The 23,704-nt window shown below is 47.9% G+C and overlaps 1 protein-coding gene across 6 annotated transcripts in view; it reads right to left on the reverse strand.

Annotated features, from left to right (window-relative positions):
- The window catches only part of sf3b2 (splicing factor 3b, subunit 2), a 113,587-nt gene that overhangs the window by 89,183 nt on the left and 700 nt on the right, over positions 1–23,704 (reverse strand). For 5 of the 6 annotated variants that reach the window (XM_052045133.1, XM_052045131.1, XM_052045130.1 and 2 more), the window contains exons 2-8: positions 17,812–17,858; positions 14,228–14,305; positions 8,554–8,772; positions 7,803–7,865; positions 7,190–7,295; positions 5,432–5,568; positions 2,494–2,599 (exon numbers count right to left, since the gene is read on the reverse strand). In XM_052045133.1, the coding sequence (XP_051901093.1) occupies positions 2,494–2,599; positions 5,432–5,568; positions 7,190–7,295; positions 7,803–7,865; positions 8,554–8,772; positions 14,228–14,305; positions 17,812–17,858 (756 nt within the window). The remainder of the gene's footprint in view (positions 1–2,493; positions 2,600–5,431; positions 5,569–7,189; positions 7,296–7,802; positions 7,866–8,553; positions 8,773–14,227; positions 14,306–17,811; positions 17,859–23,704) is intronic. The other variant, XM_052045134.1, reaches the window with a different exon arrangement.

Raw genomic sequence — 23,704 nt, forward strand, 5'->3', positions numbered from 1 at the left:
GGTTCACCAGGCTTTGAGCAAAGAAACTTCTGATTTCAGTCCTGAGTGGTCTACCTCTTATTTTGAGATTGTGACCACACTGCCTCAGTCAGGGGGAAAAACATCCTCTTCACATGTCCCAGCTCATCAAGATTGCTGTATATTTCAATAAAGTCGCCTCTCATCCTTCAAAACTCGAGAGAATCGAACTCCAGCCTCCTCAATCTCTCCTCGTTTGACAGACCTGCCACTCCAGGAACCAGTCTGGTGAACTACTGCCCTTGCTCGATAACACGCACACCTTTGTTTAAGGATTGTACACAATCTTCCAGGTGTGGTCACACCAAGGCTCTGTGTGACTGTCATCAGATTTCCCTATTTTAATCTCTTTGCTATAAAGACCAAGGTACTATTTGCCTGCAGCAACATACAAGCTGCTGGGAAGAACTCAGCGGGTTCAGTCAGTCAGTCGGCATCTGTGGAGGGGGATGGACAGTTGACATTTCAAGTGGAGATCCTTCATCTGGACTGAAGGATAGGGGGGAGATAACTGGTATAAAAAGGTGGAGGGGAAGGGATGGGGAAGCAAGAGCTGGAAGGTGATAGGCAGATGCAGGAGGGGAGAGTGGGAACAGCACCAGAAGCTGGGAGCTGGGAGGTGAGAGGTGGAGGTGACAGAGGGCTGACGATGACGGAATGTGATTTGAGAGGAAGGTGGAGCGTGGAATGAAGGGATGGAGTTGGGGAGGGCAGATGGGAGCAGCGGAGGACGGGACCCAACGGGAGGAGTGTGGTGGTGATGGGCAGGTGGAGAGGGAGGAGAAGAGGAAAGAGACACCCTCCTCCATCTGCATATCAGCCCTCCTCACCTGGAAACACTCAGCAGATCAGGCAGCATCTGAGCCTTGCAGCTCGAAGACCCAACAACATGCTGAGTGCTTCCAACATTGCTGACAAAGTGTGGTACTTGAAACAAGTAAAATAGGGGCAGAACTGAGGTAAAGGAAGTATTGAAACATTCAATAGGACTATCAGTGAAGCAAAAAACACACTTAATAGAATGCAAGACAATTAATTCAAAGGACCATTCAGTCCGTGAGAGAGTGGACGAGAATAATATTGAACAGCTCAATCTGTAAAAGAAACAAAACTGGTAACAAAACAATGTACCATGAAAAAGTCAAGGGATCAAGTAGCTCCAGAGACTGTTAGTTACCACAGAAGATGCAAGAGAGAAAGTATAGAGAGATAGGAGGCAGAAGGGAGGGAGAGATCAGTCACAACTAGGAGGAAGAAAACTTGCAGTCAACAGGACACATCTGGGGGGAGAGAGACTACACCACAGTCTCTCAGAGTGTAAACCTGTGATGCTTCCAGCAACTAACAGCAATTATTGTTTTAGCTCTGTTCTGGGTGCAATTTACTTAACAAGTCTGTTGTAGGTTTCACCAATATACCTGTAGCCATGGCGGTTTGTTACAGTCAGACACAGATGGCTAACGTAAAATTAAACTGAATCATGCAAGAAAACCAACAATTAACAAATATGCCAAATATTAAAAACAGACAGTATGGATGCAGTAAAGCATCCTGAACACTGTCCCATCACATACTCCTAAGACAGGTATAATGCAGGTTAAAAATCAGTAGAACTTTCTCTACATTGTCTGGTCCCACACACACTCCCAGGGCAGAGACGGCACAGGTTAGATGCACGGTAAATCTCCTTCCATGTTGTCCAGTCACCCACAGTACTCTACTATCTGTAGCTCTTCTAGAGATGTACTGTTGAAAGTGTCCTGACTGGTTGCATCACAGTCTGGTACGGCAATTCAAATGCACAGGAATGTAAGCAGCTACAGAGAGTAGTGGACTCTGCCCAACACATCACGGGCACGTCCCTCCCCACCATCGGTAGTATCTATAGGAGGCGCTGCCTCAAGAAGGTAACATCCATAGATCCCCACCACCCGGGCCGTGCCATCTTCCCGCAGCTACCATTGGGCAGGAGGTACAGAAGCCTGAAGTCCCACACCACCAGGTTCAGGAACAGCGACTTCCCTTCAACCATTCGGTTCTTGAACCAACCAGCACAACCCTAATTACTACCTCAGTATAGCAACACTATATCCACTTTGCACAAAAATAGACCATTTCTGTTCTAATTGTGTTCTCTCTTGTAAAAATTGTTTAGGTTTTTCTTGTGAATGCCGCTTATCTGATGCTGTGTGCCTGTGATGCTGCTGCAAGTAAGTTTTTCATTGCACCTGTGCACACATGGACTTGCGCACCTGACAATAAACTCGACTTTCAAGTTCAATTCGAGTAGCTACCTTCTCCGTCTCCTCATCTCACCAACTTTCACTGGACTACATGTGTCCCAGGAGGCTCCAATAGCGAGTACCAGCACACCCAGCTAACAGATCCCACATGGAGCATCCCAACCAAGCTCAAATCTACTCAACATTCCCTTCTCCTTGCAGACGGCAGGGAAACAGATGTACTTCAGCCTACCGGATGCTTCTGATGTCGCCGTCAGTTCCACCTGGCGCTGCTCCTTGAGCTGAAGGATCTTCTCAAGCACTTGGGGAATCCTTGGTCCAGGGCCCATGTCATCACCCTGCAAGGGAAGCAACGCAACTTCACAGACAGTCCATGCATAATAACAGGTGGAGTATGTGATCAGACACACAATTACACCTACATCATATTGATAAATCTAATCCAACACCCATGACGGATCTTAGAGTCATACAGCACTGAAACAGGCCCTTCGGCCCACCAAGTCCATGCCAACCATCAACCACCCATTTACACTAATCCTACATTAATCACAGATTCTACCACTCACTAGAGGGAATTTACAGCAGCCAATTAACCTATCAATCCAAACATCTATGGGACGAGGGAGCAAACAGGAGCTCCACCTGGTCACAGGTAGAAGGTGTAGATGACACAGACAGCACCAGAGGTCAGCACCAAACCCAGGCTGTGGCACTGAGAGGGAGTGGCTCTACATGCCTCCCTGAACTCTGCCTCTTAATTTTCGCTCAGTAGACTCCATGGGCTAAGTGAGCCATAAATTTCTACGATACTGTTAATCTCCATCAGTTAGGGAAGTGGGCCAAGGAGTGGCAAATGGATTTCAATACAGATAAGTGTGAGGCGATGCAGTTTGGGAAATCAAACCAGCATAGGACTTGTACTATGAATGGTAGGGCACTAGGGAGTGTAATGGAACAGAGGGACCTAGGAGTACAAGTGCATAGTTCATTGAAAGCGGTTGTCACAGGTAGACAGGGTGGTGAAAAAGGTGTTTGGCGCACTGGCCTTCATCAGTCAGGGCATTGTGTATAGGAGTTGGGACATAACGTTGCACTTGTACAAGTCGTTGGTGAAGCTACACTTGAAGTACTGTGTGACAGTTTTGGTCACACTGTTACAGGAAAGATGTGATTAAACTAGAAAGAGTGCACAAAAGATTTACGAGAATGTTGCCAGGACTAGAGGGCCTGAGTTATGGGGGAGGCTGGCAAGGCTAGGTCTTTATTCCTTGGAAAGTAAGAGACTTAAGGGTGACCTTATAGAAATGTTTAAAATTATGAGAGACTTAGAAAAGGTGGACAGTAACAGTCTTTTCCTCAGGGTAAGGGAGTCCAAAACCAGGAGGCATAGGTTTAGGACAAGAGGGGAAAGATTTAAAAGGGACCTGAGGGGCAACTTTTTTTTGCCTAGAGGGTGGTGAGTATATTAAACGAGCTGCCAGAGGGAGTTGGTGAGGCAGGTACAACAGTCTCATTTAAGAAGCACTCGGATAGGTACACGGAGGGGCGGGGCTTGGAGGGATATGGGCCCAATGCAGGAAATTGGGACTAGATGGGTGGGCAGCATGGTCAGCATGGACTGGTTGGGCCGAATGGCCTGTATCCATGCTGTATTGCTCTGCAACTAAGAGGAGGAGAGCAAGAAGATTTGGCTCAAGCAATGGCAGAAGGTGAGGAGGGGGATGACAGGAGGAAACAGTTTCTGCGGGTCAGGCAGTGTGGGACTGGAGGGCAGAGTCTAAATATTAGTGCCTGTGTTTCAGAAATGAAGATTACAAAACATAGAGAGCAGGAGAAAGTTGGAACTTAAAAGGGATTTGATTTTAGTGAACCACGGGTATTAAGAGACGGGGTTAAGGCGAATGAGCTTGGTTACAGGGCAGGATGCTGGCACTGCAGTTAGCCGGTACACAGCTCCAAGGACCTGGGTTCGATCCCGACCTCTGGTGCCGTCTGTATGGAGTTTGCACGTTCTCCCTGCAACTGCGATCCAGTTTCAGATTCCTCCGGCATCCCAAACATATGCTGGTAGATTAACAAGCTGCTGTAAATTACCTCTTATTATGAAGGGGCAAAAGAAGGAGGGGGGTTATGGGTGCGTATGTGGGGTTGCTTCGTACAACAGGCGAGGGTGAACAAGTACCAATCCTTTGGAGATTTAAGGAAGGCACCTAACTCTCTCCTCTCCCATTTCCAACAACACCAGAAAGGAAAGGTCATCGTAACGTGAATGGTCAGTCTTTTTTTCAGGGTACAGGAGTCCAAAACTAGAGGGTATAGATTTAAGGTGAGAGGGGAAAGATTCAAAGGGAACCTGAGGGAACAGAGGGCAGTGGGTAAATGGAACAAGCTGCCAGAGGAGGTGGTAGAGGCGGGTACAATTACAATGTTTAAAAGACATTTGGACAGATGCATGGATAGGAACGGTTTTTGGGCCAAATGCAGGTAAATGGGACTGAGTCAGGTAGGCATCTTGGTCAGCATGGACCAGTTGGGCCAAAGGGCCTGTTTCCATGCTGTATAACTCTGACTTCAATCGTCAGGGAAAGCCTGGACAGGCCAGTCTCTCCCCCAGGAAGGGAAAGCTCCAGAGCTACAAGCCATTGATAGTACGATAGTCAGTAATGAATCCAAGAGGGTATTCTAGAGAGACTGAAGACATACATAGTGAGTGGGCGAGGGGAACAGATGATACAAGTCTAAACTGGACTTTAAAAATAATTAAGTATCCTGCAGAGACATAAAATACAAGGTCTTTCCTTTGTATCTCCATTCAAGCACTGTTCTTTGTTTCAATTCATCTCCTTCAAGTCACATCTCCTCCACACAGATCAGCTACGATTAAAGCCTCTACCACCCTCTCTCAGCTGCACCTCCCGGGCTCTGACCTAGCACTGACATCCCCTTTGTTCTCTCCACCTACCCCGTGCCCCTGCAACTGAAAATATCTTTGATTTCTAACATTGCCCAGTTCGGATGAAAGGTCATCAACCTGAGACGTCAACTCTTGCTGTTCTCTCCACAAACGCTGCCTGATCCGAGTATTTACAGTTTTCTGATTTCCTTTCACATTTACAGTGAATTTGTCAGGCCAGCTCCGTGCCGCAGACTCTGCGCAAGTCCATTACCTCTCTGTTCTCTTCTCCAGGCGGTGGGGGAGGTCCTCGCAGGCGTGGACCCAGCCCTGTCCCAGCCAGTGTGGTGGGAGTCCCCGGGGGTACTGGACGCACAGCCACGGAGAGAGGCAAGGGCACAGGTCCATTGCCTAATGCAGGATAGAAAGACGGGAGAGAAAAATAGGATAAGATTTTAAGAGAAAAAGCTATATCACACTGTGGCTAATAACAGCTTACATTTTTCATATGCCTTGAACATAGCTAAGTGGTTCACAAGAATCAAAAACAAACCAAAAAACACAAGGGGACATTAGAATAGGTGAACAAGACATAGAACACCTCACAAGAAAGGCAAGAGGTGGAAAGGTTTAGATCGATAGATTAGTTTATTGTCATATACACCACCAGGGTGCAATGAAATATCTTGCTTGCATGAAGCTCAGAGTAAACAGTATACTTGGTAATAAGAAAAACTACAATGCAGTGACAAGCACAAAACAACAAAATGGTACAAAGATTGTAGTGAAATCTGTAGTAGTGCAAGAAGAAATGCTGAAGTGACAATAGCAGAATAACCGAGAGAGGTAGAATTAAGAGTCTGAGAACGTGGCAATACCACCGTGTTGGGAATGTGAAAGAAGTGATTGGTTCAGAAGTCTGATAGCAGTGTGGAAAAAGCTGATCTTAAGTCCAGACACTTAGGCTTTCAAACACTTGTATCTGCTCCCAGAACGGCAGGCACGATGGTGTAGCGGTTAGTGTAACGCTATTACAGCGCCAGCGACACGGGTTCAATTCCCGCTGCTGTCTGTAAGGAGTTTGTACGTTCTCCCCGTGTCTGCGTGGGTTTCCTCCGGGTGCTCCTGTTTCCTCCCACATTCCAAAGACTTAAGGGTTAGGAAGTTGTGGGCATGCTACGCTGGCGCCAGAAAAGTGGCGACACTTGCGGGCTGCCCCCAGAACACACTATGCAAAATGATGTATTTCACTGCGTGTTTCGATGTGCATATGACTGTTAAAGATATCTTATCTTATCAGAAGAGAGCATGGCAGGCATCTTTGACAAGTCTATTGGTCTTCACAATGCAACGCACTGTGTAGATGGACAGGATGGAGTGCCGAGCCCAGGACGGGCTGGCGTACACAGAGGGAATTACAGAAAGACAAAAGGCACAGTCGTCAATGGTGGAGTGATGGAAATCAGGGTTGGTCAAGAAGGCAGAAAAGGGGTGCAGAGGTCTCGGGGAGCTGTCGGCCTGGAGGAGATAAAAGGGATAAAGGGTTGAGGAGAGCACGGAAGATTTGGAAATGGGGATAAGTATTAGCTAAAAGACGAAGATGTGCACTCTGCATTGGCCAACAAAGACCTGAATGCAAAGCGCCCGATCATGTGAGAAGGTGTTGTGTGAAATCGTTCAAGGCCAGCTACCAATTAGTATAAATAGCCTGTACATCTCAGGACACGGACAGGGAAAGAGTCGAACCACGTAGGGATTGAGTGAAGAATGCAACAAGTCCGTTAGAGGGGCACTGCCACTTTCCACCTCACACCAGTCTCAGGGGCAGGACCTCAAACTCCAAGGTGCTAGCACCACCGTCTTGCAGGCCATTTAACCTAGGTTGACGACATCAGCACACGAACCTCTGCCAGAACCAGCTCAGTGATTCAACACAAACAAAGACACACACACACACACACACACAAAGCAAAAGGCGACAGCAATGCCTTGGGACTACAGTGATCAGTAGCATGACGAACAGGTTAGTTACCTCGAGGTCCCAGCGGCCGAGGCCCGACCTCCAAGGGCCGGGGTCCCGGTGGACCTTGCTGCATCATCTCCTGCTGTTTCCGTTCATGCTCCAATAATGCTGCTGCCTGAGGGGAGAGAGAGAGAGAAAGGGAGGGGGAAATCCAGGTCAACGGGAGAGGCACAGAAGGAAGCCCTGCGCCTCACCTGCTTGCAAAAGCACCTGTGCATGCAACCTAACCAGCAGCTGCCCCTCTGACCACCCTTCCCAAACAATTTACAGCTCTCTGCACCGTTCAGGTGCATCTCACACCTCCGCAGGTGCACACAACTTGTAACCCTGTGTGGGGACTCCTGCACACACAGAAACAACTTCACACAGGCAACCTTGCCTGTGTGCGTGTGCGCATAGGCGCACACACACAACTTGTAGGCAGCCCTTCACACTCACAGACTTGTCTCCTACAGGGAGTATCGCATGCGTGGGAAATGCACAAATGTACGCAATGTCCCTTGCAGGTTGTCCTGCACACGCGCGCCCCCACTTCTCACTTCCTAAAGGCATCTCTTTGGCACCCACCCACCCCCCCAGCAGCCCTGGCAGCTGTTGGATACAACCCATCACAGAACTTTACCCGCTTCTGTTGCTCAAGCAGCTCCTGATCCTTCACCTGATCGCCAAATATCCGCTCGCCACCCTGAAAGGAGGACGTCACAAGTAAAATGCGGCCTCTTGACGCCATGTGCTGCGTTTGCCCAGAGCAGTGGCCTTATTTACTGTGAGGTTAATCACAGAGTGCAGGCAGGTCATGCGTCCTGTGGGGGCAGCGGAACTCAGGCAAGCTTTGCTCCCGAGCTACCAGGATAGAGATCAGGAATACCACTGGGCTCCCCCGCCCACTCCCCACCATTAGCTGGAGGGTAGCTAACCCCCTCCCACAAGCAGTGAGACGACATCTTGGGACTCCCTACCTCCACGGGAGTGCTATTGCCACACGATCTGCGGCACCTGAAGGAGGAAGGTTGACCACCAACTTCGAGGGCCGCAAGGCATGAGGAATAAACACTGGCCTTGCCAGCGACACCTCCATCTGGTGTACTGCAAGGTGGACGAATGAGAAAAAAAACAGCTTCCCGCGAGAGGAAAGAGTTGGACACAGGGCAAATGCGATTGCAGTGGACAATAACAGAGCTGGCACCCAAGTGATGGACTGAATGGTCCCTGCTGCACCTAGAATTCCCAGCGCCGTGCAAATCCTCGACGGATAAGCCTGGAGAAGGTGCAGCAGGGGAAATCCACCGTCACTTTTCGTGCCCCCTCCCGAGGTCCACGTCCCATGCCAAACCGCATTCGAGATCCTGACCGTCCATCCCCAGCCCCTTTACCTTGGCTCGCTCCTCTTGCTGGATCAGGATGGCGGCTTGTTGCTGTGCCAGCTTCAGTCGCTCATCCTCGGAGAGGGCAGAGGGGTCCACGGCCGGCATGTGCATGCGAGGGCCCATGCCTGGTGGCACCACCCCCATGGGGAAGCCCATCTGCATTCCGGGAGGGTGGGGCATGCGGGACATTCCCATTGAGCGTGGGGGCATCTGCATCCCGGCCATCTGGAGAGCACAGTTCAAGTTACTTTATTGTCATTCACCCATATGCTGTAAAACACACGGAGGAGCGAAATGTCGTTTCCCCCAGACTCACAACAGAGAACATACAACAGAAGAATTGTGCGAGCACAAATAGTGCAAAAAATTGTATGTATATACAGGATACAAAATTAGTACAAGTTTAGTGCAAAACCGAGTTGGACAAAGAAAATACAGGACCCAGTGTATTGAACTAAGTGTCTAAACGTGTTCAGCTGCAGCCAAAGTTCTCATGCACCGTTGTGCAAACCAGGGCTTTTGACGCGGCATTTGTCTGAGACTGTCTCCAGGGTATTCAGGAGCCTGACAGCCTTGGGGGGGGGGGGGGGGGGGGGGGGGGGGGAAGCACTGTTGTACGGTCTAGTAGTTCTGGCCCAGATGCTTCGGTACCACTTCAGGACAGTGGCCGTCTCCGGTCCAGCCACGGAAGCTGGGAGTGACCGACCCGCCCAAACCCCTCGGGTGAGAAAAAACAACCATTCAGCCAACACCTCCATGAACAACAAACTTCATTTATATAGCACCCAGGATATTATTAAATATAGAGTCAGAGTAATACAGCACAGAAACAGACCCTTCAACCCGGTGGTCATCCTTCTAATGAGGGGGGAGATCTCATTGAAACCTACCGAATATCGAAAGGCCTGGATAGAGCAGATGTGGAGAGGATGTTTCCATCAGTGGGAGGGTCTAGAACCAGAGGGCACAGCCTCAGAATAGAAGGATGACCCTCTAGAACAGAAATGAGGAGGAATTTCTTCAGCCAGAGGGCGGTGAATCTGTGGAATTCGTTGCCATGAGGGCTTGCAGGCCAAGTCATTGGGTGTATTTAAAGTGGAGGTTCTTGATTAAGGGCATCAAAGGTCATGGAGAGAAGGCAGGAGAATGGGGTTGAGGGAAAAATAAGTTCAGCCATGATCGAATGGCGGAGCAAACTCAATGGGCCAAATGGCCTAATTCTGCTCCTATGTCTTCTGGTCAAACGTCCATGCCGACCAAGGTGCTCATCTAAGCTCGTCCCATTTGCCTGCGTTTGGCCCACATCCCTCTAAACCTTTCCCATCCATGTACCTGTCCCAAGTGTCTCTCAAATGTTGTTACTGTAGCTGCCTCAACCATTTCCTCTGGCAGCCCCTCAGGTCCCTTTTAAATCTTTCCCTCTCCTCTTCAATCTATTACCTTCAGTTTTTGATTCCCTTTCCCTGGGGATAGGGCAGTGTGCATTCACCCTATCTATGCCCCTCATGATCTTGTACACCTCCAGCCCTATGCACCGAGGACTAAAGTCCTAGTCAGCCCAATATCTCCACATAATTCAGGCCCTCGAGTCCTGGCAACATTCTCATAAATCTTTGTTGCATTCTCTCTAGCTTAATGACGTCTTTCCTATAACAAGGTAACCAAAACTGTCCACCGTACTCCAAGTGGGGCCTCACCAACATCTTGTACTACTGGGACATAACGTCCCAAGTCCTATACCGAAGGCGGCCAGCATACCAAGCACCTTCTTCACCACTTTGTCTACCTGTGACACCACTTTCAGAGAACTATGTACTTGCACTCCTTGGTCCCTCTTTTCTACAACTCTCCCATGCCAAGGGCGTGTCGATCAACATCCTTGATATCAAGCTATGCAAGGGGAGAGGAGCAAAAGCTCAAAGACGTAAGTTTTAGCAGCGACAGAGTGAGAATATAGAATAGGAATAGTCAGAATCAAAATCAGATTTATCATCACTGATTTGTATGACGTGAAATTTGTTGTTTTACAGCGATACAGTGCAAAAGATAAAATTACAAAAATAATAATGCAAAAGGAAGGAATAACGAGGTAGTGTTCATGGGTTCATGGACCGCTCAGAAATCTGATGGCGGAGGGGAAGGAGCTATTCTTGAATTGTTGAATGTGGGTCTTCAGGCTCCTGTAGCTCCTCCCCAATGGTAGTAACGAGAATAGGGCGGTGAGGGTCCCCAATGATGGATGCTGCCTTCTTGAGGCATCGCCTCTTGAAGATGTCCTCGATGGTGGGGATGGTTGATGTGATGGAGCTGGCTGAGTCCTCAATCCTCTACAGCCTCTTGCAGTCCTGTGCATTGGAGCCTCCGTACCAGGCTGGATAGGAGGAGGCCATCCGGCCCTTTAGCCTGTTCCACCACTCAGTGAAGTCATGGTTGTGCTGTGACCTCACTCTTTTCCATCTCCCTTAACGCCTTTATTAATAATGCTCCAGATTTAACAATTGACCCAGCGCCAATTGCAAAACACCTACTTGCCTTTAAACAAGGCACTCAAGTTTGTTCCTGAAAGACCCAGTACTAAAATTTAGATCTTGCCCCACCTCTCCTGGGCTCCTAACTCTGATGAAATAGTCTGTCCATCCTACCAGATCCCCTCCAATAAAACCAGCTCATCCTTGGTTGGAATCTGGATCGCACTACCTAAGGGGTGGTGGAGGCAGAGATTCTCACAACATTTAAGCATCTAGATGAACACCTGAAAGGCCAAAGCATTGAAGACTATGGACCAAGTGCAAGTAAGTGGGATTAATGTAGATAAGTACTCGACAGTCAACATAGACATGGTGGGCCGAAGGGCCTATTTCAGTGCTGTATGATTCCACTATTCCTCCGAACTCCAGGGAATACAGCCTTAGTTTGTGTAAGCTCTCTCAGCAATTTCACTGCTTGGAGTCATCCTCCCCTTAAATCCAAACTCCCAGCCTCACTTAGGGCCTGGATTGGGCAGGAATCTTGCATGGATGCAAACACCCTTCTAATAGGCAGATCCCCACACAGAGGTTTATGCATCCATCCTACTGGCGGTACTCTCCCTGACATCTCCTTACTGGCGTGCAGAAGATCATTGCGTTCTCCATCATTGCTAAACCTCATCTGAAGCAGGGGCATCCAACTCTGGGCACTGCTCCGTAGGAATGGTTTCACTTCAGCAACTCATCCACAACTTTCCACGGACATATACGATTCCCTTTTGAAAGCTACAAAGGGCTCTTTGTAATATTGAGCGACTGGAAGCAGCTAACATAATCAAAGACCCCTCCCACCCCAGTCATCCTTCTCCCATCAGGCAGAAGATACAAAAGCTTGAGAACATGTACCAGAAAGACAGCTTCTATCCCACTGTTATCAAGACTCTTGAACGGACCTCTCGTATGCTAAAAGATGAACTCTCGATCTGCCAATCTACCTCGTTGTGGCCCCTGAATTTGTCTACCTGCACTTTCTCTGGAGCTGTAACACTACCTCCTACATTGAGGAAATTTATATACAAAAAAACAATGTAATTATGCATGACATGGTCTGTCAGGATGGCATGCAAAACAGAAGCTTTTCACTGCCTCTTGGTACACGTAACAATAATAAACCAATACCAAAGACTGAATTTGTTCTCCTTCAAATTAGATAAAGGCAAAAGGAAATAAAATTAAAGACCTGCATTTCTACAGTGTGGCACTGCACTGAGCCCTGGTCACCATATTATAGAAAGAACATAGAGGGTACAGAGTGCAAGGATGCAGGCATCAGGAAAGGAGATACAAACTGAGTCTCATAATTGATGACGAAAGGTTTTAATAATGTGAAAGCAGGGAAGATACTTGCAGTTGTAAGGGAGCAGGAGGCCATTGATATAGGACAGTCAACTAGAAATCCAGTAGAGAATTCAAAAGAAACCTCTCTACCCAAAAAACATGGTAAATGGAGCTTGTGTCTACAGGGAGTAGTTGAGGGGAATAATATGCATGGACTTGAGGAGAGTCTGGACAAACGCGAGATAGAAAGGAATAGAGAGACACCCTGATACATTTAGATCAGGAAAGACAGGAGGTGACTCAGCTGGAATGCAAGTACCAACATATACTGGTTGGGTTTGTTTCTCTGGCACATGTCCAACCAAGTTTGATAGAAAGCATCTTTCATGGCCTCCGATTCCCCAAAGCATTTCACAACCAATGAACTGCATTCAAAGTGCGGTCCCTGTTGTAGGAAACAGTGGAGTTTGCATACAGCAAGTTCCCACAAACAGACAAGGGATAAATGGCCAGATCATTTGTTTTAGCGACATCAGTTGGTTGATAAACACTGGCATTGTGAAAGTGGGAAAGTTCCCCTGCATCTTCTCAAATAGGGTCACACTCTCTTCTGAAACCATCTGCTCTCTCAGATGGACCAAGAACTCACTTGAAAGCTGGCACCTCAGACAGTGCAACACTCCTTCAGTACTGCCCTAGAGGGTCAACCTTAACACCCACACTTGCTTCACTGGCATGATACTTCCGACTTTGAGGTAAAGGCTCCAGGTTGGAGAGAAGTATTTAAAGTCATAAGGCTTTTTTAAAAAACGAAGAGCAGAAAAAGACATGAGACTGCAGGTGCTGGGATCTGGAGCGACAAACTGCTGGAGGAACTCAGCAGGTCGAGCAGCATCTGTGGGGGGGGGGGGGGGGGGGAGCGATTCCTTCCCCACCCCCCTAGATGCTGCTCGACCTGCCGACTTCCTCCATCAGATTGTTTGTTACTCGGAGAACAAAGAGCAATGGCTTCCAGCAGCAGGAGGGTCAGTAACCAGAAAACGCAGATCGAAGACAAGTGGCCAAAAAATACCAGAGGGGGTTGGAAGAGTAAGTCGCTGCGATTTGAATATGCTGCATCAAGGGGCAGTGGGAGCAGAATGAACAGGAACTTCCCAAAGGGAACTGGAGAAATACTGGAAGGTGTGCACGGCTATGGGGAGGGAGCAGGGGAATCAGAGAGCTCTGCAGTGTGCCTCCATTTGCCAATAGAATCTAAAGGGTGCTGCGACGGTGTTCAGTTCGCACGAGCATCAGCACTTATCCTAGTACAAAAGGAGACCTGGAGCAGGCTCCCTCGTTAGTCAGCCGACAGTGATTGGAAGGGACAACCCCCCTGCTATCTCAATGGGCAGCCAGGTACCACCGTAGTTGGTGCTGCTCCCCCACCACTCTACCATCCTGAGCATGGGTGCTGCCTATCTGGAGCTTGCATCTCCTCCCTGCAACCATGTGGGTTTCCCCAGGGTGCTCTGGTTCCCTCCGACGTCCCAGGAGGTAGATTAACTTGGCTGCTCTAAAATCACCCCTTAGTGCAGGTAAACAGTGAAAGAAATAAAGAGGAATTGGTGGGCATGTGAGAGAGATCAAGTTACAAGGATACAGGGAAATGAGAGGAAGGGGGAGTGGAACTGATAGAATTACTCTGCTGGCAATCAGCACAGACCCGATAGTCACCTCTGTCGTAATGGGGAGGGTGTGCTATTCCCTTGAGCTAAGTGTCCAGTAACTTGGGCTCTGCTGTCTCAGAAGCCAGGTTTTCTCCCCCACAACTTCACGACATCCGACGACATTTCTCCCCCACCTCCCCCTCTCCCCCCGTCAGTTCAGCTCACCTGCGCAGGCATCGGGGGCATCGGGTGCCCCTTGTCCAGCTCATCTTTACGCACGGGACGGTTCAGGATCGTTCCAGTCTGCAACAAAGGAAGGTGAAGCCAGGTGTTGTAGCTAAAGTTGTGCACCACCACCACAGAGACCAAGGTCATTCAACTGACCTCAACCATAACTGTCCAGAGAGCAAAAATCTCACTCAAGCATCAGACACCTCAGCAAGGAAATAACTCCCTGGAGCAACACTGACCACAAATGGTTAGACTCACTTTTATGGGCAGTGCAATAAAACTTTCTACAGCTCATTACACATCCCCTTCAGTACAGCAAGCCCCCCTCAAGTCACGTTTTACAGTCAATAACACTTTATTAATATGTAGTCACAGTTGTAAGATCAGGAACATGGCATCCAATCAACTCACAGCAAGTCCCAATGAACAATGATGTTAAAGCAACCAGATAATCTGCTTGAAAATAAAGACTGAAAAATAAATGTCAGTCAGATGACCGGAGGCAGCTTGCTGGTGCCTCTTCAGGAAAGAAGTGTGGGATCTTTTAATGCATGTCTGAAAGAGCAGACATTGGGGTGGGGAGAGGGAGGGTGCTGATGGGGAGTGGTGGTAGGTTGGATGAAAGATAGCCCCTCCAACAGTGCAGCACACCCTCAGCACCACACTGAAAACCTTGGTGGCCAAAGCTCTGGGCTGCAAAAGCCCAGAAACCTCTGACTCCAGAGGCCAAGAGCTGCAGCTGAGACTGACACTACAGCCTCAATTAACCAGGCAAATGAGACGTTTAGGTTGGTAAAACAAGGATCGATATGCCAGGAAGAATCTTTGAGGGATGTATCTTTAAAGTAACAAAACACTGCTTACAGAATAGGTCCTCAGAGGATTCAGATGCAACTAAATGACCAGATCTATGATGCAGAGAAGCAAAGTTGCATAGAGGGATGGGCTTTTTCACATTCATTTGGAGCTCTAACGAGTAGGAAAATGGAGACTACACCCTGAATAGTTTAAACCACAACGACTAAAGGTTGTGCTGCATAACCGAGCGTCTCTTGCCCAAACCAAAGGAGGAAAGAGATTAGCGGTCAGGAAATCTGGGGCTCTTCCATACCCACAAAGAGGCAACTGGAGCTTTAATTGGGTTTACAGCATAGAATCAGGCCATTTTGTCCAGCTAATCCACACCAATATTTATGCTTCATGCATCCTCCTTGGGTGGATTAACACACAAGCCCCCTTCAAAGCATCTCTGCTGTTCACCTCAACTACTGCTTGGGAGAGGGAGCTCAACATTTTGCCCTGATATTTACTGGATTTATCAGCAACCATCTCATTGTCAATGGGAGACACGAGAGACTGCAGATGCTGGAAATCTGGAGCAACACACACGAAACGTTGGAGGGACTCAGCAGGTCAGGCAGCATCTATGGAGGGAAACGAACAGTGGACGTTGTGGGTTGAGACCCTTCCTGTGGAAGCAAGTCTAGGTGAGCACGTGGTTGAAAAGCATCGAAGAGTCTCGACCCAAAACGTCAACTGTTCATTTCCCTCCATAGGTGCTGCCTGACCTGCTGAGATCCTCCAGCACTTCGCGCACGTTGCTCATTTTCAGAGGGGCTGCCTTGAGATTTTAAACCAAACCCATCGCCACGACCCACCCTATGTCTGCTCTTTCAAATCTTTAGTGAAGAGAAGCAAAGGAGCCATCTCTCATGATCTGGCCAATATCTAATTCTCAATCAACATTTTAAAGCACTATAACAATATGACGGTTTATTGAAACTCGCTGTGTGTAAATTGGCTCCTGTGTTTCCCACGTTAGGACAGTGACTACATTTCAGTAACTTACTGGCTGCAAGGTACTCTGGGATGTTCCAAGTGGATGCAAATGATCCTGCGGAAAGTTACCTTTTTTGAAAAAAGTTACAGTATTTACTAAAATTAGTTTATTCATTTTGTCAATTCCTCCCACTTTCTATACAAAGGTGCAGCTATAGGCCCCAGCTACACCTGTCTTTTTGTTGGCTACATGGAACAATCCTTGTTCCAAAACCTACTCTGGCACCACTCCCAGCTCTTTGTCCACTACATCGACCACTGCATTGGTGCTGCACGCGCGTGGGACTTGTCAGCTTTACCACCAGCTTCCACCCTGCCCTCAAATTCTTCTGGACTACTTCCAACAGTTTTATGGATCTCTGTGTCTCCACCTCAGGAGACAAACTATCCACTGACATCTACTATAAGCCTCCGGGCTACCTCAACCACACCTCCTCCCACCCTTTCTCCTGCAAGGACACCATCCCTTTCTCCCAATTTCTCCATCTCCACCGCATATGTTCTCAAGACGAGGTTTTCTGCTCCAGGACTTCTAAAATGTCCTTTCTTCAGGAAGCGTAGCTTCCTCTCCACAGGAGCCCTCACACTCATTTCCCCCAATTCCTGCACGTCTCCCTCACTCCCTGCCCCAGACAGAACAGGGATAAGAGTTCCCCTGCTCCTCGCCTTTCACCCACCAGCCTCCACATCCAGCATATCATCTGTCACCACTTCTGCCAACTCCAAGATCCCACAACCAGCCACATCTCTCCCCCCTACCCTGTTCTGCTTCCCGCAGGAACCACACTCTGTGACTCCCTGGTCCACTCATCCCATACCACCCACTCCTCCCCCATCCCCTGGCACTTTCCCCTGCAACTGCAGGCGAGCACATGTTCCTACACCTCCTCCCTCACCACTATCTGGCGACTTCCACAGCCCTTCCGAGGTGAGGCAGAGATTCAAGTGCACCTCCTTCAGCCAGGTCTATTGCATGCCATGCTCCTGACGTGGCCTCCTCTACGTCAGCAGGACCAGTGTAGACCAGGCCACAGTTTTGCAGAGCACCTGTGTTCTGCCCACAACAATCACCCTAAACTTCTGGCTGCATGCCACTTCAGCTCCTCTTCCCATTTCCACACTGACCCATCTGTCCTCTGCTTTCTCCACTGCAAAAATGAGGCTAAACACAAACTAGAAGAACACCACCTCACATTCCACTTGGGTATCTTACAACCTAAAGGTATGAATGTTGAGTTTCAGGTAACCCACAACCCTTGTGTTTCTTTACCTGTCTCCCTCTGTTCACCTTTACCTCACTTCCCTCCCACCCCTTTATACTGGTCATCTCCCCTCTATATTCTCAGTCTTGATGCAGGGTCTTGACCCATCTCTTTGCCTCCACAGATTGAGCCACCTAGTTCTTCCAGCAGGTTGTTGTTTTTTTGCTCCATCTGCAGTCTCTTCTGTCTCTTAGTTTATTCACTCACAGCCAGCGTTCTCCCACTTATTCCCTGCTGGGGTGTCAGGAGCTCAAGTTATTCTGCGTTAGGACACTCTGGTCTCCCTATTCAAAAAGAAACTACGTCCAGCCCTTGTGTGCACCAAAATTCCCTCTCAGAGGGTGCAAATGAACTCTCCAGCACTTCATGGGCCATTGCAATCAAAGCACTGGAGAGATGAGAGTTTAAAGCCAACGGCAGACCAGATGGTGGTGACTGAGAAGGCGGGGTGGCATCATTCAGTGTGGATCCACTCACCTGTAAACTGTAGTTCTGCAGGCGTTCGATAAGTTCTTCCCGCACACCTTTCAAAACAAAGATACAAGATGTTACGATGAATTTAGAGTAGACAGAAACTAGCCTGTGCTTGACTCCAGCCCCTTCCCACCCAATCTCACCAGTGAGATGTCTCTCCATTCTTCTTGCTCAAGTGTTTATCAACCTACCCATTGAAACCATCTAGACTTCACTCAGTTACAACTCCACAATCTGCAGCATCTATTGAAAAGACAGCAGCAATAATTCAGACTAGCCCTGAGCTACGGCTGTCTAGATGATGGAAATTCACCCTTACAGAATCCACAAATCACTACCCAATCAACAAGCATATGGATTTCTCTCTCTAGAGCCTCAAGTCTACCTCAGATGCTGGGCAGCCTTTCCCATCATCTCTCTAGAACCTAGAGTCATCCACATATACTGTGGTGGGGTCTCCCAATCAGAGGGAGCATTCTCATCACATCCTGTATCCAATATTCCCAGATAGCAATCCTTTCAGTATGCTGCAAGGGATATTGTGAATAGGACTTGAGTCACAGGCATACAGCACAGAAACAGGCCCTTCAGCCCTGTGCCCACCTACACCATCGAGCACCCATTTGGACACTAATCCTACATTCTATTCTCCCTATTGTCCCATCAACTCCCTCAATTATCTACACATTAGGGGGCAACTTAAAGTGGCCAATTAATCTACCAACCTACAAGTTTTTGTTGTGATGCAGGAGGAAACTGGAGCATCGGGAGAAAACTTGTGTGGTCACAGGGAGAACAGGTAAACTGCATGCAGATAGCGCCTGGGGTCAGAACCAAACCCAGGTTGCTGAGGTGCGAGGCAGCAGCTCTATTAGCAGACCACCAGGTTTGCATTCTGCAGGACTTCAGACATACTGCTAACTAATCACAACCACATTCTGTATCAGAAAGGCCAAGACAAAGCATTTAGACTTAAACACAGTACAGAGGGTGGGAAGTGGACAGAAGTATACCCAAAGAGACAAGAGTCCAGTTAAAATTGCAGGGAGCATATGCACTTCCCAAAGACAGACTGCAGGAACCTCCACATTCACAGAGAAAACTCATTAATGTTTCAGATAGTGAACCCTAACAGAAACTAACTGAAGCATTATTAGCTAAGCCTATGGGAGCAGCACTCAAATTCAGATGGTTCAAGTTATACTCAAGCTTTGCACAAAAAGATATCTAGTCAGACTTTACAAGGCAGTTGGGAGACACCGGTGCATCCATATGGTGGAAAAACAAGTGGTGTTCCGTGGATTACATTCATGGACAGAATTATCCCCATCAATCCTTCTTGTGGGAGTAAATGACTACATGAGCCATTTTGAATCTTCTCTGGTCTGGACAATAATGTACTCCTCACTCAACTTGACTGATAGTACCAGGCTGTTACAACCTTGCTGTTAGCAGGAGCCTGCTGTGCACAAGTTTGGCTTTAGGCTGAGCCAGCACTTAATTTCCCATCCGTAGTTGCCCTTGAGAAGGTGGTAGTGAGCTGCCATCTTGAACCGCTGCCACCCTTCAGCTGTGGGTATACCCACAGTGGCCTTGCGAGGCAGTTCCAGGATCTTGACCCAGCGACGGTGAAGGAACGGCAATATATTTCCAAGTCAGGACGGTGTGTGGCTTGGAGGGCAACTTCCAGGTGGTGGTGCTCCTCCCCATGCTCTCGCTGCCTTTGTCCTTCTGGCCGGTAGAGGTGGTGGGTTTGGAAGGTGCTGTCTGAGGAGGTTTGCAGTGTCCGACACAGCAGCAACCATATTTCAAAAAGTTCTGATGCAAGGCCATAGTGTTGTATAGCTCAGAAACAGGCCCTTCTGCCCCCCATGTCCATGCCGACTTTTACAGCCATCTATACCAATCCCACTTGCCCACATTAGGACTGATTCCTTTCATTCCTTGCCTATTTACGTCTGTCTAAATGCCTCTTAAACATAGTAAGTGTACCTTTGGAGAGGAGGAGGATGAGGGGAGACATGATAGAGGTGTACAAGATATTGAGGAATAGACAGCCAGCACCTCTTTCCCAGGGCACCAATGCTCAGTACAAGAGGGCATGGCTTTAAAGTAATGGGTGGGAAGTTCAAGGGAGATGTCAGAGGAAGGTTTTTTTTACCCAGAGAGTGGTTGGGGCATAGAATGCGCTGCCTGGGGCGGTGGTGGAGGCAGGTACATTGGTCAAATTCAAGAGGTTGCTAGATAAGCATATGGAGGAATTTAAAATCAAGGGATATGTGGGAGGAAGGGGTTAGATAGTCTTAGGCAAGGTTTAAAGGTCAGCAAAACATTGTGGGCCGAAGGGCCTGTATTGTGCTGTCCTGTTCTGTGTCTACCTGATTCCACCACCTCCTCTGGCAGCAGGTTCCAGATATCAACCCCTCAGATCCCCTTTAAAACTCCTTCCTCACACCTTAAACTTGTGCCCTCTCGTTTCCAATACCCCTACCATGGGGAGAAAAAAAGAGATCTGACTACCTACCCTACTCATTGACCAGAAACATTAACTGTTTCATTTCTTATAGATGCTGCCTGACCTACCGAATTTTCCAGCATTTTCTGGTTTTCACGACCTATCGCAGTTGTGAAAAAGACAGTCTAAATCCAGGCCCGCGTCTCCCTTCAAATCACAATGGGGATATACCTTCAGGAGGGTGAAGATTTTCAAATCATATCAAGGCAGGAAGAGGGAGGTGACCCAATTGAAAATACTCAATGGCCTTGAGAGAGCTGAACAGCCTCCTTGCTGCAGGGAAAACCCCAAATACATTGCTGGAATTACACAGGGATCCCAGTGATTGACCCCAGGTTACAGATGGTGTTCAATGGCCACACTGCTTGAAATCATAGCTGGTACACACATCAATTTAGAACCTTTGATTAGCTAGTGAGCAAGTCTAAGACACAGCTTTTAACAATTTTCTTAAAAATCCACATTTATATAGCCACTTCATATCCTCTGGCTGTGAAAAATCTGTCTCACTTCACCTTGCAATCATGTAGATAAGGACAAACCTACAGGTAGCAGAGCCTTCAGGTATGGGCATTAATCTGTGTTGATTGGGGAGGGTGGGAAAGAGCTTTGGCCGGTAAACTAAAGAGAAACACAACAAATGGAGGCCACTTAGCCCATCAAGCCTGTTCCCACCATTCAGTAAGATCAAAGCTGATTGCTGACCCAAACTCGAGACACAAGAGACTTGCAGACACTGGAATCTGGAGCAACAAACAATCCGCTGGAGGAACTCAGCGGGTCAGGCAGCATCTGTGGGAGGAAAGGAACTGTCGACATTTCAGATCAAAACCCTACATCAGGACTCAGGGCTTCGAGCTGAAACGTTGACTATTCCTTTCCTCCCACAGATGCTGCCTGACCCGCTGCATTCCTCCAGCGGATCGTTTGGTGACCCGAACTCTCCCTACTTGCCTTTTCTATCTGCCTCACAGCTCCAGCAACTTGTGTTCAATCCTGACCTCGGGTGCTGTCCGTGTGGGGTTTGCAAGTTTTCCCTGCGATGCGTGGGTTTCCCCCCGGGAGCTCCAATTTCCTCCCACATCCCAAAGACATGATAGTAGGTTAATTGGCTGCTGTAAATTATCCTTGAATATAGGTGGGGGTGAATGATAGGAGTATCAGAAAGGCATCTGAGAGAGAATAGGTCACAGGAAAATAAGTGGAGAAATGGGATTGCTCCAAAGTCCGAATAACCTCCTTCAGCAATGTCAGGAAATAAAAGGGAATAAGACCCCTAAATATGATTGGCTCACAAAAATACCAGAAGTAAAATTAACAACTGCCCTAGCATTAATTACTGATGAAGAAAAATCAGAGGAACTGTAACGCTGTAGATCTCAAATAAAGTAGAAAATGTTAACACTCAGGTCAAGCAGCATCTGTGCATAGAGAAACAGTTAACGTTTCAGAAAACACAAGAGACTGAAGATATTCCATGCCATCTTCTCGCAGCTACCATCGGGCAGGAGGTACAGAAGCCTGAAGTCCCACACCACCAGGTTTAAGAACAGCTACTTCCCTTCAACCATTCGGTTCTTGAACCAACCAGCACAACCCTAATCACTACAGTCCAGCAACATGATGACCACTTTGATCACTATGCACTAAAATGGACTTTGTTTTTTTTGTCCCAATTGTGTATTTTACTGTAAAAGTTTTAATTTATGTTTTTCTTGTTAATACTGCTTCTATAATGCTCTGTGCCTGTGATGCTGCAAGTTTTTCATTGCACCTGTGCACACATGTACTTGTGCACGTGACAATAAACTCGACTTCAACTTTGGAATCTGGAGTAACAAACAATCTTCTGGAGGAGCTCAGCGGGTCAAGCAGTATCAGTGGTTGTGGTGGTGGGGGGGGGGGAGGGAAGAGAGAGGGATTGTCGTTTCAGGTCAAAACAGAGGGATCTTGGGGTCCACATCCATAGATCCCTCAAGGTTGCCGCGCAGGTCAATAGGGTTGTTAAGGCGGCGTATGGAGTGTTGGCCTTCATTAGTCGGGGTATTGAGTTCAAGAGCTGCGAGGTAATGTTGCAGCTCTATAGAACTCTGGTTAGACTACACTCGGAGTATTGTGTTCGGTTCTGGTCGCCTCATTATAGGAAGGACGTGGAAGCTTTAGTGAGGGTGCAGAGGAGATTTACCAGGATACTGCCTGGATTGGAAAGCATGTCTTATGAGGATAGGTTGAGTGAGCTAGGGCTTTTCTCTTTGGAGAGGAGGATCAGAGGCGACTTGATAGGGGTGTACAAGATGATAAGAGGCATAGATCGAGTGGACAGTCAGAGACTTTTTCCCAGGGCGACAATGGCTAACAAAAGGGGACATAATTTTAAGGTGATTGGAGGAAGATATAAGGGGGATGTCAGGGGTAAGTTTTTTTTTTAAAAAAACACAGAGTGGTGGGTGCGTGGAACACTACCAGCAGAGGTTGTGGGGGCAGATACATTAGGGACATTTAAGAGACTCTTAGATAGCCACATGACTGATAGAGAAATGGAGGGCTATGTGGGAGGGAAGGGTTAAATAGATCTTAGAGTAGGATAAAATGTCAGCACAACATTGTGGACCGAAGGGCCTGTACTGTGCTGTAGTGTTCTATGTTCTAAAACCCTGCATCAGGTATGGGGCCCTCCTTAAAACCTTCAGCCTGATCTGGAGAGTGTTTCCATCATTTTTTTGCTTTTATTACACCATTAATTGCTGTTGTATGGAGATGGGATTCTTACCACCCACAGTTCACAAGAGAACTTTTTTGGCTAATATATGCCTCTCAGAAATGCTGTGAAATTTTATTTTACCTGTGTCTAAAAGGACAGGTGGCCCAAAGGATGCTAAATCAACGTGACCTTTAAAGAGGAGCACCCAAAACAACACTCAGCCAACAACAGAAGTGCTAGAAACAGGATTCAACCACTCTCACCCCTGACCTTCCTCAAATTACAAACCATACATCCTCAGATGGAATGGTTTGCAAATGTCAGGCTATGTATTAGAAGCATCCAGAGAAAGACTCTTGCTTAACCAATGCCATTCAGATCTCAGTCCAACTCAAATAGCTTCAATGACAACAAACTACTTAAAGTGCACTGACTGTTGTGACATGGGTGTGAGGCCGTTGGTACAAACAGAGGCTCCCTCAAGAGAAATGATCAGTGATTTGAATAAGGGATAAGTATCGACCTTGCGGAGAACTCCAATCCCATTCTTCAAACCAGCGGTCAGGGGTCACTCACATCAATCTCATAAGGAAGATGGAACAGTTGTTGAAAAATCATGCACCTCAACAGGGGCAATACTCCCCTCCCAACAGAAGCAGTGCTTCCTCCCCCACCACCAC

This window comes from Pristis pectinata, chromosome 38 (genome assembly GCF_009764475.1).
Source record: "Pristis pectinata isolate sPriPec2 chromosome 38, sPriPec2.1.pri, whole genome shotgun sequence".
Lineage (NCBI taxonomy): Eukaryota > Metazoa > Chordata > Chondrichthyes > Rhinopristiformes > Pristidae > Pristis > Pristis pectinata.